General features: G+C 41.9%; 1 protein-coding gene across 2 annotated transcripts in view; it reads left to right on the top strand.

Annotated features, from left to right (window-relative positions):
• The window catches only part of clip2 (CAP-GLY domain containing linker protein 2), a 39,310-nt gene that overhangs the window by 9,438 nt on the left and 11,696 nt on the right, over positions 1 to 18,176 (top strand). Inside the window, exons 3-12 of one of the 2 annotated variants that reach the window (XM_073480036.1) lie at positions 5,390 to 5,514; positions 6,971 to 7,184; positions 9,534 to 9,731; positions 9,823 to 9,926; positions 10,068 to 10,128; positions 11,522 to 11,572; positions 13,928 to 14,248; positions 15,280 to 15,855; positions 15,945 to 16,002; positions 17,337 to 17,420. In XM_073480036.1, the coding sequence (XP_073336137.1) occupies positions 5,390 to 5,514; positions 6,971 to 7,184; positions 9,534 to 9,731; positions 9,823 to 9,926; positions 10,068 to 10,128; positions 11,522 to 11,572; positions 13,928 to 14,248; positions 15,280 to 15,855; positions 15,945 to 16,002; positions 17,337 to 17,420 (1,792 nt within the window). The remainder of the gene's footprint in view (positions 1 to 5,389; positions 5,515 to 6,970; positions 7,185 to 9,533; positions 9,732 to 9,822; positions 9,927 to 10,067; positions 10,129 to 11,521; positions 11,573 to 13,927; positions 14,249 to 15,279; positions 15,856 to 15,944; positions 16,003 to 17,336; positions 17,421 to 18,176) is intronic. The other variant, XM_073480037.1, reaches the window with a different exon arrangement.

Below are 18,176 nucleotides of genomic sequence, written 5' to 3' on the forward strand. Positions count from 1 at the left end.
TTTTAGACGAGGTGCGTGCTGCACTTTTCTACAGAAATGAGTCATAAAGTGTCAATATTTAGTGAAATGAATCTACCTGTAGAGGAAACGACTGAGCTGGCTTCTACTTTTGGGTTTTAATCACCCTGTTGGCATTTAACTGACAGCTGGTGGAGGCTCAGTAACTTAATCTAGATTACTGTAGTCTGTGTGTGTGTGTGTGGGGGGGACGATATTCATTTACAGTAAAAATGAAACTCTTTGTGTCAAAATCAAACGACCAGTAATTAAATAAACCTCAAGTACTGTTTTCACATACTTTACTTGAGTATTTCCATTTTCTGCTACTTCATACTTCCTCTCCACTACAGTCACTTGACAACTTTAGTTACTAGTTACTTTGCAGATTCAGAGTATTCAGAGGCTTTTGATTGTGACGAGTTATCAGATAGTGTTGTGGGCGTGACACTGATGAGATGAGGCTGCATCAGAGCCAAAGGGCACATTTTACTGATCCCGATGATCAGAAAATGCTGAATATCACATCAGCTCTGAAAACAGTCCACACACGTTCCAGTGTAACAAGAGTGAATATACATGATTTCATTATCTGTGTAAATCTGACAATTACATTTTAGAAAGTTTAAGAGGATTCTCTGTAAATGTTTGAGGAAGACATCGTCCACAGCAGCTGATCTGTTAAAGTCCCAGGGGACGCTAATTACAGTTTTATGAAGGCCTCAGTAAAGATGGACTCTGCAGTGTAATGTGAGACGAGCTTGATCCCACAGGAAAGTTCTGCTTTTCCTCTTTGTGTTTATTACCAGAGTTCATCCTTCATCCTTCCTCTGTTACGTCTTTATCCTGCAGTCTATCTTTGCACAACAAAACAAGCAGTAAACTCGACAGAAAGATCTTTTATTTCTCCTTTTAGCTGATTTTCTCATCGGGCTCGATTAGTGTACACAACGTTCACAGCATACAATTATCGGCCGGGTCACGTTGCTTTCCATTAACTGATGGGCACAGGGGAGAGTTACATCAGATCCCTGCTCCGCTGGAAGCAGGCGGCTGGAGAAGCCTTCCTCCTGGTCAATATTGTAAATCACTCTGGATTACTTTCAGCACTTAAGAGAGGAGACACCACTGCTGACACATTGATCAGTGAATCCATCTATTTCCTCGGCCTCTCCTGTGTAATCTATCCGTCTCACGCTCCTCCTCCGCTGCTGGAAACACAACGCCGCCTCAGAAATCTGGTGAAATGAGCACAAAGTGTGAAACTCAGATTACGCACAGCGAGGTCTATTTTTTCTCTGCTAGGTATTAAATGATGTGATAGTAGCAGAGAGGACAGTGTTTTCACACAGTAGTCGCTGAGCTGGAGGCAGAGGTTTGTGTCGAGATCGCCTCCAGAGGAAGTTAATGTGAATATTTAAAAGATGAACCACAGAGACGAGTTCACAGCTGAACACATGCTCACTGTCTCCTCTGCCTTTGATGTGAGCGCAAACCTGCTCAGCGTTTGACCCGAGGCCGTCTCTGCTGCTGGAGAGGCTGATGAAGGTTAACGAGTGTTTTCTTGCAGGGCTGCATGTGATGCGGCTGCTGTTTATTCAGACAGTTTGAAATCCACTCAGACGGCTGATAGTCACTTAAAGTGTCCCTTAAAAGAAGCACAGCAGGTTGTAGCAGCAACAGTTGGTTGAACATGAAGTCTGAGTTATTTCATTAAACAGGAAAAGATATTTTCAACATTACAAAAACAAATCATAAATCCGTCTGCAGTGCATTAAACATAATCTACAGTAATCAGGTTTTCACAGAGCCGCTCTCAGACAGCCGACTTCATCAACATGATTAATTTCACACCTCTCAGAGCCGGACGACAAAGCTGACAGCACCTCCTCAAGTCGTGGCTGATTAGCTGGGCTGGCTGTACTCTTCATCGTTGGCTCGGGGAGAAGAAGTTAATGTGCTTCCTCGAATTTCTTGTACAACCAAAGTGGCCTCATTTTTGTGAGGCAGATTTCACACAGTCCATGTTGTGTTTCCCAACGAGTTCATAAAATCCAAAATGTGTCCAGATGCACCTCCCGACATATAAAAGAAACATTCGCTAACTTAACTTTAACTTTATTGTCACGTGGCAGAAAATAGCTGCATCACAAACTCAAGTATAAAAAAAACAGGTGCTCTTTGGATTCAAAGACTTTTCTTGAAACTATAAAACATTTTTTTGTTAAGTAGTCTTTAATTCTGTTCAGGCTGAAAACTCTTAATTACATTTTGTCACTGCGTCGCTGATGAATCTTCCACAATCAAACCTGTAACATTTACTCATTAGCATTAAACAGAAGCTACAGCTGTGGCCGATGATGTCATTAGTTTTGCAGATATTCAGCCATAAACCAAATGATTGGACACGTTAAAGATTTGACCTGATAATGGTGCAAGAGGAAAAGTTAAGACATCATCAGAGCTGCACGATGTGGTCAGAAAAATCATCATATGGAGATTATTGTGACAGATGTTACAATATGATTCATGATTAGTCATTTTAACAACAGTTTTCTCTTTCACTGATGAAACTATTAAAATCCTGATGTGGAGAGAAACATTAGATCAGGACGTCTCTGCAGCTCGACACTGGTTCATTATTATGATGTTTGCAGCTGCTGTGATTCTGTTTTATTGATTTTATTTAAATTTAAATGTTTATTTAATGAGTGGGATGTGATTGTGAGAACTGAATTTCATGTCAGTCCATCCAATAGTTGTTTAAACATTTCACTCAAAGCAACAGATATGAACCACATGGTGGCGCTAGAGGAGACGTCAGGAGACAAACCAACATCTGTGGTCGCGGTCACCAGGACTTCCCTGTGGATGATGTTTCAGTCGTATCAGTTTATACTCAACCGTTCTGTCTCGACCACCTTCAGAGCTTTTAGATGAGATTGACACTAACAGGAGCCAAGATGGCGTTTGTGCTGACTGGCTGTCGCAGCTCTGCTGGCACTCTGACACTGAGTCACTGAGACATCTCACAGGCAGCAGGACAGCAGCCCGTCTCACTGTAATGTCCTCCGACGCCACAGCGTTGCTTCTTCTTTGGCCTCAGTGGTTCAGACGAGTCAGAGGGAGATGACTTCAGCAGCAGGAAGCAGAGTAATGACTCACACCACGACACCACGACACCACGACACCACGACACCACACCCTTCTTATGTGTCCTTGTGTTCACTTCCATCAGACGCTAAATCCAGGAGTCAGTATTTATATAAGAAACCTTAGTTTTGTTCTTAAATGAAGATTTAGTGTTATTAAATTCAAAACAGATGTGGTGCTGAAGCATCTGCACTCACCCACCTTCTGTATATTCTGCATGTTCACTTATTCTTATCATACATTTTATATTGTTGTGGTTTTGGACTATTGCTCAGAGGACACTGGACAGTTTCACTGTGCTGCACATTGAAGAATCACTGTCTGATAATCAGAAGTCATCGTTTGGTTGATTAAAGACGACATATTCTGCTAATTTCCAGGTTCCTACTTTTATTCGGGGTCGTAGTAGAACATGTTTACAGACTTTAATTTACAATAAACACATTATTTTTCTCATATGATGCATTACTGCAGCTTCCCTCTTTATACTGTGAACGCTCCGTTTTAGCTACAGAGTGAGACATCTCGCCTCTGTTCAATCTTTGGTGAGAGTTGCACATGCACATTACTCAACCGGCAGGATGTAGCCAATCAGAGGCAGAGTAGGGCGGGTCAGGCCGGGCAAGGTAGTGTGATCCAAAATAACGCTGCTACAGCAGTAGGAACTGTTTGTCTGCTGACTGACTGCAGTGAATATATTTTGCAATAAATATATAAACATATATTTTTATAGTAACATACATAAGTTAAAGAAGTTAGACTGGACTCCAGACCAGGTGTGTCAGGCAGTGCAGGACAGTAACTCCTCCCTTTGGTTTGAACTTTGGGACTTTGGGCTTTTTCTCTTTGCAGAACTTTAACGTGCACAAGAATGTTTCATAACACAACAAAGTAGAGGCAAAAACCCAGAAGCCTCATACGACCTCTTTAATAATGAATGAAGAAGGAGCACGATGTCAGAAACATATTTTAACAACTGACCAGAGAAGTAAAATCTGATTCAGATGATTCACGTCGTCTCTGCAGTGCGTCGACTGAAGGAAGTCGTGACCGTGGGATGTTTGTGGATGAGTTTCTGTCTCTTCCACATGTGGTCGCCATGTGTGAAGGACAGTCAGCAGCTGTACGAGTCACTTTCATATGTTGGCTGATCCAACAGGGACGTCCTCATAACAGGAAACCAGTGATCCTGACTGAGAGCGCACAGATGATTTTAACTTTAAACCAGAGCTCATATTTCTCAAGTAACATTGTTGAAATACTTGTTGATTTTCACGGTAATGACACGCAGAGTTACAAATAACTGTGTTGTAAAACATTATGTCAGCTGCTTTCAGTGCTGCAGTAAACTGGATCATAACTGAGGTCGCATTCAGTGAAGCGTCTGCACAACATCATTAGTTAATATATTCAAGAAAACTGGAAAGAAAAAAGGTCTCTTCATGTTAAATGTAGTTCTGTGTCCAGTCCTGCGAGCCCAGGACGTCTCAGTGTGTCTCCTATGTTTATGATTATTTGTTGAGTTAAATAAACTTTGTGAACAGACAGTTAACATTAGATTAGTTATTACTTCACATTACTAAATAAAAACTAACTAAAAATCTCGTCCACTCCTCCTAGCTGACTCAACAGGACTCTCAACGTATCTTTAAATGACATATTTAAAGATTTTGAATTGTAAATTAAATCATTATCATTAGTAGACTATAATATGTATTATGTTATGAATAATAATTGGATGGAGATGAACGGTCACTAATTATCACCAGACATCTTTTTTAATCACCAAAGTGTTAAAACAGTTTTCTGCTGGTGATGTTCATTATAGAGCCAATCACAGTGTTTGTTTACAATAACTTGCAGGTAGAAGTTAAAGTTTCTCTTTAATGATCTTTGAACGTCACAGTTGCAGCTGAAATAAACACGTTTGCATGATGTTTTCAGGCTGTCTCCTGGAGTCTTCACTGGTTTTCTGGCAGCTGCTCAGATTATGATTCTGTTGGACAGAGCCAGGCTAGCAGTTTCCCCTTGTTTCCAGTGCTTGTGCTAAGCTAAGCTAACTGGCTGCTGGCTGTAGCTCCATGTGTTACAGCACAGACGAGTGGTGCTGATCTTCTGATAAACATAAACTATAGCATGTAATGTGATGGTGGTGTGTTCAGCTCTATAAGAACAGCTGATGATGTAAATAAAACCAGCTGTGAGACGCATTAACTCGTCTTCCTCGTGTGTGTTGAAGGTCGGAGGCTCTAAGATGGGAGTCATTCGCTACATGGGGGAGACAGACTTCGCTAAGGGTGAGTGGTGTGGGGTCGAGCTGGACGAGCCTCTGGGGAAGAACGATGGAGCAGTGGCTGGTACAAGGTAAACACACACACACACACACACACACACACACAGATGTAAATACTTCAAGTTCCCCAAATTCCTTTGGTTTTGTCCCTAAAAGGAAGCTGAGGGGAGGCCGAGGATCCGTCTGTTCAGCTGCGTTTCTGTTGTCCATGAAATGAAAGTGAGCCTGGAGCTCCGAGCTGCTCCGAGCTGCTCCGAGCTGCTCCGAGCTGCTCCGAGCTGCTCTGCACCGTCGACTGCTTCAGATTTAATTCACATTTATCATTTTATCATATCATTGACATATTCTCACCTCACCAGGAATGCAGAGTTTCCGCTCGGCACAGCTCACATTCTTCTCTCTGTGTCGTAGGAAACAGTTTGAAATACGGTGCAGACATTCTGGCGTTTCAGCTCAACTTAAAGCCAAAAGAGAAAAAAAATCCAGAAGCCTGCATTTATCTGTTTACACCACAGATTTGGTCTGGTTGTCCCCTTGTGACCTGATAATTCCCAAACAGTTCAGGAATTATAGTTTATTTGCACCAGTTTATATTAAAAGGACCCGACGAGACAGAGAAAGTAGAGTGTGCAGAGAGGAGAGGCTCGGAGCTCAGTGATCGGCTCTTTACTGTGTTTACAGTTTCAACAACAGACAAAGAAAAAACTATGAAACAAAATCAAACAGAAGAAACTTCACACGTTCTGTTGAAACCAACCAGAACTGTTAAAGCTCAGAGAGAAAACAAAACAACATACAGAAGAGATCACACTCATATTTCTACAGGACCGTCAGTATTAATCTCCTCATCGGTTTATCAATAAAACGTTTTTCATAATAATAATAATGATATTTCTCCTCCCGAGGGCCTGAAAGTAAAACCTTCACATGACTTGTTTTGTCTGTTCAACAGTCCAGAGCACAAAGATTCTCTGTTTACTGTCACACGTGACGAAGACGAGCAGTAAATCACTTCAGAAGCTGAATCAGATTTCTGTTCTGGGTATTTATGTATATTAATACATATTTAATTAAAGAGTCTCTTTTACACATTTAAACATAAATATCAGAAAATGAGTTTGAGTTTTTCTTCTCAGACTCAACTTTACTTCTTGTTGTCGTTATTAGTTTCCTCGTGTCGTTATTGTCCCTGCCCCACTGCGTTCCCGCTCTGTCGGGACTCTGGGCTGGACTCTGTTTTGCAGTTTTCTGATTTTAATGATCGGCCATTTAATTAAGCGATGCAGCGACAGCTGTGGGGCAAATTCACACCTGGTGGGGAAACAGAGATAATCTTCCCTAATGTCTTCAGACTATCAGCATCTTTCTCCTTTCATTGCTCAGTAAAGTTCCCGAGTAGCCAATAAAGCTTCTTGAATCCTCAAACAAACACAAAGAGACTCTGAGACTCTGATCGTGTCGGCCTCATCATCATAAAGCTGTTCTGTGCTGAACGTAATCCCCGACATCTCCCTTCTCTCCCTGCAGATACTTCCAGTGTCTTCCCAAGTTCGGTCTGTTCGCTCCGATCCACAAGGTGATCCGGATCGGCTTCCCCTCCACCAGCCCGGCCAAGGCCAAGAAGAGCAAGCGGGTGGCGATGGGCGTGTCCTCTCTGGCCCACAGCCCCAGCAGCTCCTCCATCAGTTCAGTCAGCTCGGTGGCCTCCTCCGTGAGCGGACGACCGAGCCGAGCTGGACTGGTAAGACGATGTTTAAAGGAATAGTTCAACTGTTTGGGAGATAAATGTGCTCGATTTCTCACGAGAGTTAGAAGAAAAGATCGATGTTAATCTTCTCATCTAACTCTTGAAGAAGAATATTTCCCAAACTTCTTCCTTTAAAATGAGTAAGTAGACTTTATTTCTGAGTCACCAGGTGACTCACAGGTGCTGATGTCATGTGACACGTTCTGTTCAGTGACACAAACGGGTCGAGAATCAGAACACATCTAACGTTATTATAAGACGCCTCTCAGGTTATTATAATTTTCCTTATTCATCGAGTAAAGAAAAAAACACTTTCAAATTCAACTCTTCTTTTTATTATTTTTACTTATTGAATCTGTATGTTGTAATTAAATCCACGGCAGTGTTCCTGTTAAATGTTTAAATGTGAGATATTTTGATTAAGATTTTTTATTGCCTTCATTTTCAAAACCATAAAACAGAAACTCACTGACGTTTGCACGCTGTGATAAATCTAAACCACCCGTTTGAACGAAAACATGAGCTGAAGTCTCTGAAATCATCCAGTGGTAGAAAGTAACTAAGTATGTGTTTTAGTACGATCTTAAGGTACTTGTACTCGAGTATTTTCATTTTCTGCTGCTTTATACTTTTACTTCTGCTCAAATATGGAGCTTTTTCCTGCTCTGCATTTATTCGACATCTTGACTTACTTTCAGATTAAGTTTGATGATACAAAATAAGATCAATGGATCGTTTAGGATGTATTTATATTCTACATTAACATTAAACTGAGTTGATCCCAGAGGAGAAATTCACAAGCTCCCCAACAAATAAATCAACTTTATCAGCTTCAACGTTAAAGTGATGAACACAGTAATGATTCAATCATAGAAACATTCAACAGGTACGTTAAGTCTGTTTTAATCTAAATACTTTTGTTCTTTTACATAAGTAAACATTTAAATACACAACCAGAGTATTTATACACTGTGATAATACTGCTGAGTCCTTCCTCCACCTCTGTAATGACAGTCAGAGTACTGAGTAAGTCAGAGTAGTCAGAGTAATCAGAGTATTAAGAGCTCGGCCTGATGATTCAGACCTGCTGCTCGCACTCTGCTGCCAACAATTAAGGAAAGTAAAGGGGAGCGTCCTCCATCAGAGATCTGGCTCCAGACCAGCAGCTAAAATCAATGTGAGATAAACTGAATCTGCTGCCAGCCGTCCTGAAGATGTTTCAGTCTTAAAGCTGCAGCGAGCTGGAACGAGCTGCTCGAGTCCTCGTTCAGCTGCAGGTCGGCACAAAACTGCAGAGTCAGCGAATCAGAGCAGCGAAATGCAAACGATGAGCTGCTCAGCAGGAAGAGGAGCCACTGATCATCAGTTCTTCATGACATGAGATCAGCGTACGGCTACAACTAACGATTACTTTCATTATCCATCAAACTGTTGACCATTTGAGTGATTAATCCATTTATCATTTAGTCTCTGAAATATCAAAAGTGACGTCAGACCGCTTCTTCAGTCCAACCAACAGTTCAAAACTCAAAGACTCTTCATTAACTGTCAGAGATGAAGAAGAAAAGCAGCGAATCTTCACATTTAACAAGCTGGAACCAGAAAATATTTGAAAAATGACTGAAACAATTAATAAATTATCAAAAGTTGGTAATTAATCTTCTTTTGAACACTAATTGTTGCATCTCAATGTAAAATGTTGTGTTTATTTACAGTATATTCTCTTTATTTTACTGTTAAAAATAAATCCACTGAATGAATCTGAAGTTTCAGGTCAGAAACCTGTCGAGCAGCACACTCTAGTGGTCAAAGAAGATATTGCATCTTCCAGGAAACCAAGAGGTTTTTAAAGACTGAAGTATTTATACATGTTTCCAGCATTTTAGAAAATAACTTTAACAACAATTTTAATGTCTAAATAATCTTAAACTGTTTGCTTCAGTGTTTGATTTCAAAGATGAGGAGATACTATTTATTTATTTATACTATTTATTGATTTCAGTGTTTGAGTTCTCAGATATAATGACCATGAAATAATCAATCTGTGACAACATGAAAGAAATCATTCTGTCAGGATCAGAAAATAGTTTGTACACGTTTTTGATCACGAAACTGTAATCGTGAAATATTTCTTAGAGATCACAAGAAAGCAAAGATCACAGAACAGCTGTTTGCTGTGAATGTTAATAAATGAAAGGTTGCTGTCAGAGAAGATGTTTGGATCAGAGAGGAACGTGTGATGATTAACTTGTGACCAGTCTTTATCACTTTCTCTTCATCCTCTCTGCCACTAACTCTAACTCTCACCCTCTCCTCATGTTTTTTGTCCTTTTCCTTCCTCAGCTGACGGAGACGTCGTCACGTTACGCCCGTAAGATCTCCGGCACCACAGCGCTGCAGGAGGCCCTGAAGGAGAAGCAGCAGCACATCGAGCAGCTGCTGGCTGAGAGAGACCTGGAGCGAGCCGAGATGGCCAAGGCCACGAGCCACATCAGCGAGGTGGAGAAGGAGCTGAACGTCGTCAAGTCGCAGCACGTCCAGGTAACGACCAGATGAAACTGTCAGGGAAGAGAAGATAACGATGTGTGCGAGGAACAGTGTTGTTAGAGATGTTTCTGCCTCCTCTCCACAGTACATAACGGAGAATGAAGGAACCCTGCAGCAGGTCAAAGCCATGTTGGCCAGCACACAGAAGGATAAACTGGAGCTGGCCAATCAGCTTGAAGAAGAGAAAAGGTACGTTGTCGTTCTGTCACGCTACAGAGCTGCTGGTGTGAACTGTGTTCATGCAGGATACATTAATGTTTGCATACAGAGCAGATAAAGACCTGATGACTCACATGTTAACTCTGATGCTTTGATCCTCTGTGACATCAGGAAGGTGGAGGACCTCCAGTTCAGAGTGGAGGAGGAGTGCATCACTAAAGGAGACCTGGAGGTATTTATCACCGTCACTAGCTGTATCAGTGATGTCATGAACGTGCTTCCACACACTCATGTAGGTGTAACTTTTAATATCGAGCAACCTGAGAAGGAAGATTTATACCTGATGAGGTTCCTGTCGACCACATACAGACGTCTTCAACAGGATTAATGAGTTCAGACGAGGAGCTCAGTGACGTCTTCAGCAGGGACGATGATCTGGACTCGAACCTCTCAGCAGCTGATAGACAGCAGCTGTTCCCTCAGAAATACAGAGTTTCATGAAAAGGAGAGATTTTGGGACAAACGTCGAGCAGGACGTGAGGATTTAAACCCTCAGATATCTGCTCCACTGCAGTGACGCTGTGACTGTCCCTCAGTTTAAGCTGTGCAGGAGTCCATTAGATGAGCTGTGTTATCTGCTGCGTGTCCTCAGGAAACAACCTGAATGGAAGCTAAATGTAATTTGTTCATTTTTAAACGTCTGTGTCTTCAAGTGGAACAAGCAAAGAAACGTTTGTGATTGTAGGCTCTGTAGTTTCTGTAGTGTCTCTGTGGGAGACTGAAGTCTCAGTCCAGACGTTTTTATGACTGCTGGTGTCTTTTCATGATCCAGCAGAACGTTTCAACACTGCAGGGAAACTTTCTTTACACAAAGGAGACGCATATGATCGGTGGTCCACCATCACTGACGTACAATTCTCTCGTTCTGACCTGGACATCAGAGGATTTCATTGGTCCGCAGGCAGAAATCCACCGACATCGACGTCCATCCAAATATTTTTCTCCTCAGCGCTGTGGACACGTTAATAAGACCCCATAAAATCAGTTTTTATACATTTCCATAATTTTTTTCAGACAAAAATCCAGAATCTGTGATTTCCCAGTTCAAATTGTAACACAATAATTAAACAGTCAGACGTGTTGTTACTAGCAGCCTCTGATGTCCAACACACCACTGATCCTCACTCCGTCACCATCACATCCTGAGACGTTCATCTCTGACAGGACACGTAACGTCAGCTCCTCCAGCTCCTTCTGCTGCAGAAACTGTGAAACTGTGATGAATCTTTTTATTTAAAGGTCTAAAGGTCGACTCTCGGATCAGCTGCACCGTGAGACTCTCTGGATGAATGTCTCCACTGTAGTTTACTTTGCAGTAATGTCATTAGTGACACATGAGAAATGACTTCGTTGTTAACGGGACCGCCAGCAGCGGCCGAGAGCAGCGGAGGACGTCCTCTGCACCGCTCTGACGTGCAGCGCTGCACTTCACAGAGAAAAGTCCCTTCAATAATAGACCACAGTATCACAAATCAAACCCATCAGGCTTGTGCTTTCAATTTTCAGGCATCAAAAGATAACAAAAGACTTTGAAACAGTGGATTCCTATATGCTTCTCCCAACAGGGGCGATGCACTCACGATGCAGTATCCTTGAGGTTGGGTAAGAGAACCAAGGTGAAAAAAACAGATCTGATCTTGTTTTGGCTTTGATCCGCTGCCGAGCTCTCTCAGTTCTTGACTTCAAGTCGACGTCAGTGTCGTCAAGGACTTTAACTCTCTTTACTCCTTCACTCCTGTGTGTGGTGCTGTGACCTGCTCAGGAAACATCTCTGACATGAATCAGCTCAACCTCTCAGATTGTTTCCCACATGGTTGATATTAACATCTGTGCACTGTGCAGCGGATCCTCTTTCTTAATCTCCTCTTCGTTTAATTGGATATGACTGTGTGTGTGTGTGTGTGTGTGTGTGTGTGTGTGGAGGTTTGCTGTGGGCTTTATGATATTTGCTTGGCTGCTTCTAGATGATCAGAATGGCTGTGCTCTCTCGTCTTCACGTCTCTGCACACAGCGAGCTGAACAAACATCAGGGCGGTGACACATTGATTCTTTGGCTCCTTCACTTTTTATTACTTCGGATGGAAACGATACAACGACTGTAACGTTTAAGAGGCGACTGTCAGCTTTAATAAGACGACAGCGGTATCGTACTCTGAGTCTAATGGTTTGTTTGGACTTTTTTTTATCGTCTGTGAAATGTGAAGCCCCTCGGGCTGCCGGCGCTTTGATGCAACTCCTCAAAAATAAAAAGCAGAACGGCTAGAAAAGGAATATTTGAGTTCAGCAACAACTCAGGTAACTCAATAAGCTGCTGATAATAAAGAGCGTAATAACGGATTTATTAACCTTTGATACGACATCGTTCCTGTTTTAGATCTGAAAAGAGATTCAGAAGGAAAGGCTGATGGTCACTGTATATTAAGATGCTTGTAATAAGCGTGAGTTAAAGGTAAAGAGACACTTGTGAGTCGTTATAAGATGCTTATTAACATTATTATGTGTTAATAAACATGTTTATTGTGTTTTTGCAGCAGTCTGGGTTTCGATTCCCGACCGGGCGTCTTTTCTATCATCAGCTTTAATAATAATAATCCAACAAAGACAAAAGCCCCAAAAACCTTTAGTAAGTTTATAATAAGGATTTATTAACATTAAAAAGACATTGTTCTCACTTTAGATCAAGTTAACTGTTAATACATCTGTAGTCAATGGAAAATAAATGGAGTATAAACTTATTAAAGCAACAACAAATCTTAGTGAAGCTTTAAAAGTGACAGAACAGAAGAGGGGAGTTAAACTCGATCAATGGATTTGTAATATCGTTATTATTTTAATTATAAGACTTTTAAACCATTAACAGGTGTTTTTAAAAGAGCCGGCTGTGAGATCAGGACACAACTTTAGTTTAAAAGATTAATCCAGGAGACGTAAAAGCAGCAACAGACACATTTGTATCACATGTATGTATGTTTTTAGGACGTTGTTTGAAATCTCCTGATGAGTCTCGTTCAAGCAGAGCCAGGCAGCTGTTTCACAGTGAAAGAGCTCTGATAAACTCAGTGTTCAGCAGAAAGACAACGTTAGAAAGGAGCTAGAGGAGAATGTGGAGTGTCCAGCAGCTGAAGAGAAACATATTTCCTCCAGAAGATGGTGGAGACAACAAACAGAGCTGGCAGGAGAGTTAATGACGGACTTACATGTCCAGAAACACCAACAGGTTTCTTTTCTCTGCTGGAAGTGTCAGTAATTGTTTCTTGCTCAAACATCATCCAAACTAACTTTTCAGTTTGTTCTCCTCCCCCAGAAAACATCTATCTGTGATGCAGCTTTAAAGTCAGACAGTTTCCTGGCAGGTTAATATTTTATTTCCACGTGTTTCTGTCTTTGATATCTAACACAGTTTTAGATCTTCACTGTATGTGAACAGAAGATGGTGAACAAACTGCTCCTGTGGGTGAAGCCTCGGTTACAGAAATCCTTTCAGTCCGTGTGTGAATTAAACATCTGTCAGCTGCAGTGCTGTCTGCAGGACGTGAGTCCTTTGTGTCCGTCACAACAGAAACAGATCTGTTTCTCTCACCACCTACCTGCACAGCTGAAGGTCACCAGTTAACATCCAGTTTATATCATTCGTACTAAAACAGAAAGATAAAGAGTTTCATGTGTGTCGGAGCCGAACTCTCACTCAGTGTGTCACTGTCCACCATCATGGTGTTTTTATGTGGACTGATTATTTGCTGGAATGCGTCTGACCGTCTCCGATCCTTTCAAGGACTCTCTGGGTTTCCTCTGATTTCCTTTTTCCTGATTTCTGCTCTTTAAAGTCGCCTTTTCTTTTGAATGACGTCATTCTGTTTCAGAGGCTCCCACCTGTTACGGTAATAAGGTCATTCTCCTGAAAGGCTGACATGTTTCTGCTGTCAGATAACCCTTCAGCAGCAGTGACCACCGATGTTGTTTTTTCTCATCAGCAAACCACGGTTGAGGAGCAGAGTCGCATCATGCAGCTGGAGACGGAGCTCAGCCTCCGGAGAGCTGAGATCGAGAAGCTCCAGGCTCAGCTGAGAGGATCTGACGCGAGCTCGCAGCAGGCCAACGACAGCGAGGCCGTGGCGGGGTCCGACACCAAGCCGGAGACCCTCTTGAAGGAGAGCAGCGAGCTCAAAGAAAACCAGCAGGAGGTGGAGGCGCTGAAGGCGTTGCTGGATAATAAGAACCAGGAGATCAGTGAGATGAAGCAGAAACTCCAACAGGCCACGAAGGAAAACATGGAGATGATGGACAGCTGGAAGGTATTCAGATGTAGACAGTTCAAAGAGCTTCAGCAGGAGCAGCAGGGTCACTGCAGCAGAGCTCTGTGAAGCTCTGATGACAGCACACGCTGGATTAATTCATAGTTTGCATTCTGAAATATTATCAGGTCGCTAAGAGCAGAGAGGAAGAGCAAAAACAGAGAAAACCAAGAAAACAACGACATCAATAAGAATATTGAATCTAACCCAAACATTTCAGTCAGGGTGAATTAAAGATTAAATATGTAACAACTCTGCATCAAAATCTGAAAACAACCCAACCTTTGTTCTCCATGTTGTTGAGTTGTGTTCTCACATTATCCCAAATGTTTCCAACAATGTTCAAAGCAGAGAAATCCACAGGTGTCCTCGAGGTGACGGTGAGTTTCATCTGATCGTCTGTCGCTGTAACTTCAGCAGAGAGTCAGAGAGGGAGGAAGTCAGAGAACGAGACGAAACATAACGAGAAGGAAACTTTAAGTCATCTGGTTCTCTCTCCTCTCTGCGACGTCCGGACGCCCCGAGGGGAAAATCAGAGTTATCTTTTTCTGGTGACCCATTTTCTACGTCTGATCCAAATGATCTTCTCTCCTGTGTTTATGAGGAAAAAGCCAGAATAACCATTTAAGCTCCTTAATTGTTTTTCCATTTGTGACAACATGTGAAAAAACTTTTTATGTCTGAAATCAAGTAAAAAGAGAGTTTGTGTGTTTTCACAGATCAGGAAACGCAGGCAAACGTTTTTCCCTCCAGATCGACAGTCATAAACACACGAGAGGAAATACTTTTAGAAAATGGATCACCAGAAAATAAAGTCATCTCTGAGCTCTCCTCCCGGCTGTGAACGGCTCCGGGTCAGAGCAGAATCTGATGTGACTCTGGGGGTTTATTCCTCCAGAAGTTCTGGATGTGCACCGACCGTGCCCTGCCCTCCACACACAACATCTGGAAACATCTCGCAGAAGTTTCATGTTGTGAGTTTCATGTTTTGGCCCGTACAGCCTGATAACTCGTCCCTCTTCTCTCTGCAGGATAAATTTGACACTTTAGTGAGTGACCACCAGCAGTCCCTGGAGGAGCTGAAGGCCTCACTGAGCAGTGATCATCCGACTGCAGCAGGACAGGAGCAGGACCCCCAGGAGCTGAGAGCCACTCTGGAGGGGCTGAAGATGGAGCACCAGCTGGAGATGGAGAACCTGAAGGCCAAACACAAGATCGAAGCGGCCATTCTGACCAAGGAGCGTGAAGACCTGTGCTCTCGTCTTCAGGAGGTGAAGGAGCAGATGACCGACGGGAACCAGACATGGAGGACCAAGGTGGAGGCCAAGAGCAGCAGGCAGGCCCTGGAGGAGGCGACGGAGAAGCTCCAGAAGGCAGAGCAGAGGCTGGTGGAGATGGACAAGCTGCAGGTGGAGCAGGAGAAAGGCACGGGGGAGCTGAGAGAGAGGCTGGAGCTGTCGGAGAAGAAGATGACGGACTACCAGGCGCTGCAGAAGGCCCAGGCCGAGAGCCAGGAGGAGATCCAGAAACTGGAGGAGAAGCTAAGGGTGACGGCGAACCAGCTGCAGGCCATCCAGGCCGACCGCTACACGTCCCATGATGCAAACGTGAGTGTCTGAAGAGGAGAGATAAGAAATCCTCTCAGTAATTAACAAGCTGCTCAGGTTCAGCTGTGCTAACACTGATTCTGCTTCAGGTGATAGAAGATAACGAGATTTCAGAGGAGAAGATGAAGCTGAAGCAGAACATCGAAGGTACCAACATCTGTTAATATTATTCTGCTTTATTACGTGTTTATGATTGTTCATGATGTTCTGCTCCATGTGTTCACCCCCAAAGTTAAACTGATTGTATTGATTTTATGTTATTCAGTAAGTTCACTGTTCTGTCTTCTTCAGCATGTCGACCACAAACCTTTGAAAGGAGAAGTTCTCTTCAGTTCCACATCTTGTGAAATACTTGTATTGAGGAGAGTTTGAAGAAAAGATTAATTCCACTCTGATCACTGTTAAATTTAAGGTGACAGTTTTAGTAGAAATTTGATTTATTTTAAATTTTAGTTCGACAATAGAAGAGTTTGATATTTAAAGAAATCCCCTGAAGCTCAGTAATTTACTTTTTATATCTTCTTTGTTCAATTTGTCCAAAACAAAAGACTAAAAATAACAATTTGCTCTTAAACAGGTTGAATGTTTCTTGGTGGAGCAGTGGGTGTTTTTTTACCCTTCAGACAAAAGTTTCCTTTTTATATTTTATAAAACGCTGTCATCCTCTAAAGTTCTCGTGTTGGATCCGTTTAATTTGTACAAATGATTTATGTGTCTGAATATTTCTTGACCGAGTAGCAACAACAACAGTTCAACATTTAGAGAAATACTGTCTGTCTGTTAAACAGGTTAGCTTAGCTTAGCATAAAGACAGGAAGCGTGTTAACTGTTGAGCTTCAGAGGATGCTAAATTTCTCAAAATATCAAAGTTTTACTAAATTATTTCAACTGAAGAGGCTAGACTGTGTCAGGGAGGGTAAATCTACTCACTGAGAGCAGGTTTTATTAATCTCGTATTTTGAAGAAGAGGAAAAAAACATTCTTTATCTCTGTTTCATAATTAATAAGATTTTACAATCTCCTGCTAACTGACAGAAAGCTACAGGAACTTAAAGTACTGTCAGCAGCCGTAACAAATCAATGTTCCCCATGTTTGTATGATTAAAATGTTCAGGCTGTGAGTGATACATGAACAAAGCTCCCGGTAAAAACCTGCAGAATAAAGATAGAAATCAAAATGAAAGTTTGTTTTCTGTAAATGCTGATGGAGATAATGGGATGAAGATTCTGATATCATCATGAAAGTTTCCCAGTCGATTCCTCACATTAAAACAACATTTTGTCTTGCAGGTTTTCTGATATTTGATGTCTAAATATATAAATTAAACATTTGCTAATTAGCATAAAGGCGACCTGTTATGGAAGCAGAACTCTTCGGATGGTTTCTTCTGAATCGTCTCCACATAATCAGATGAAATGTGACTTTAAACCTGCAGCGTTGTTGTTTCTTGGACACTTCCTGTTGTTCTGCTTCTCTTCAGAAACGATGGAGAAGTTGTTGAAAAGAGAAAAAGAGGTCTCGACTCTCACATCGCAGGTCGAAGCCCTCAAATCCCAGATGGCAGGTAAATGTCAATTTTTCCAGAACATGTCCAGCAGCAGTCGGTGAACTTTCACCACCTCTCTCGTCTTTTTCTTAAAGTTTCTCACATCTGAATATTTAAATCTCTGCAGAGAGATCGTAACTGTTCACACACGAGAGCAGCTGGAATAGAAACCAGAGCTTGTGTTCAGCCTGCAGTTTAGAAATCCTGCAAATAATTTAGGTTTGGTTTTGGAAAGAAATGACACAGTTCTCACTCCGAGGTCAGATCACGTTAACATCTCCAGTAGTTTTCACTTTGTTGAGGCAGATGTTGATTCTGAGTGTTAATGTAGTTCAGTTATTTGGTTCAGCAGAAGAAACTGTGACGCACGTCCTGTTCAGCGACGCTTCAGAGCTGAAAACACACTTAACTTATTAACTGAATTTGACAGGAGATTCTCGCAAGAAGGATTATTTTAATTTACCTGAAACTTTTTACATGACAGTGTTAATATTCATTGCATATATATGAAAAATTAAAAGATGTTTTATATTTAAAATAGGTCGTTTTTCTGTCTTTGTGTGATTGAGCCTGTTTTTGGTCGAGTTACAGCTCGTAATGGTTCAGTTAGTTGCAGACGAGATGATGTCATGTCGTTCTCTGTGGACTAATTAACTCTGTAGTTCAGTACACACTTATTCACATTACACACAACACAGTGAAAACTAGTGGAGGTATTAGTGTTTGGAAATGAAAGATTCTTCGTTATTTGTTTGATCAGATGACACATTTCAG

Source organism: Pagrus major, chromosome 13 (assembly GCF_040436345.1).
Source record: "Pagrus major chromosome 13, Pma_NU_1.0".
Lineage (NCBI taxonomy): Eukaryota > Metazoa > Chordata > Actinopteri > Spariformes > Sparidae > Pagrus > Pagrus major.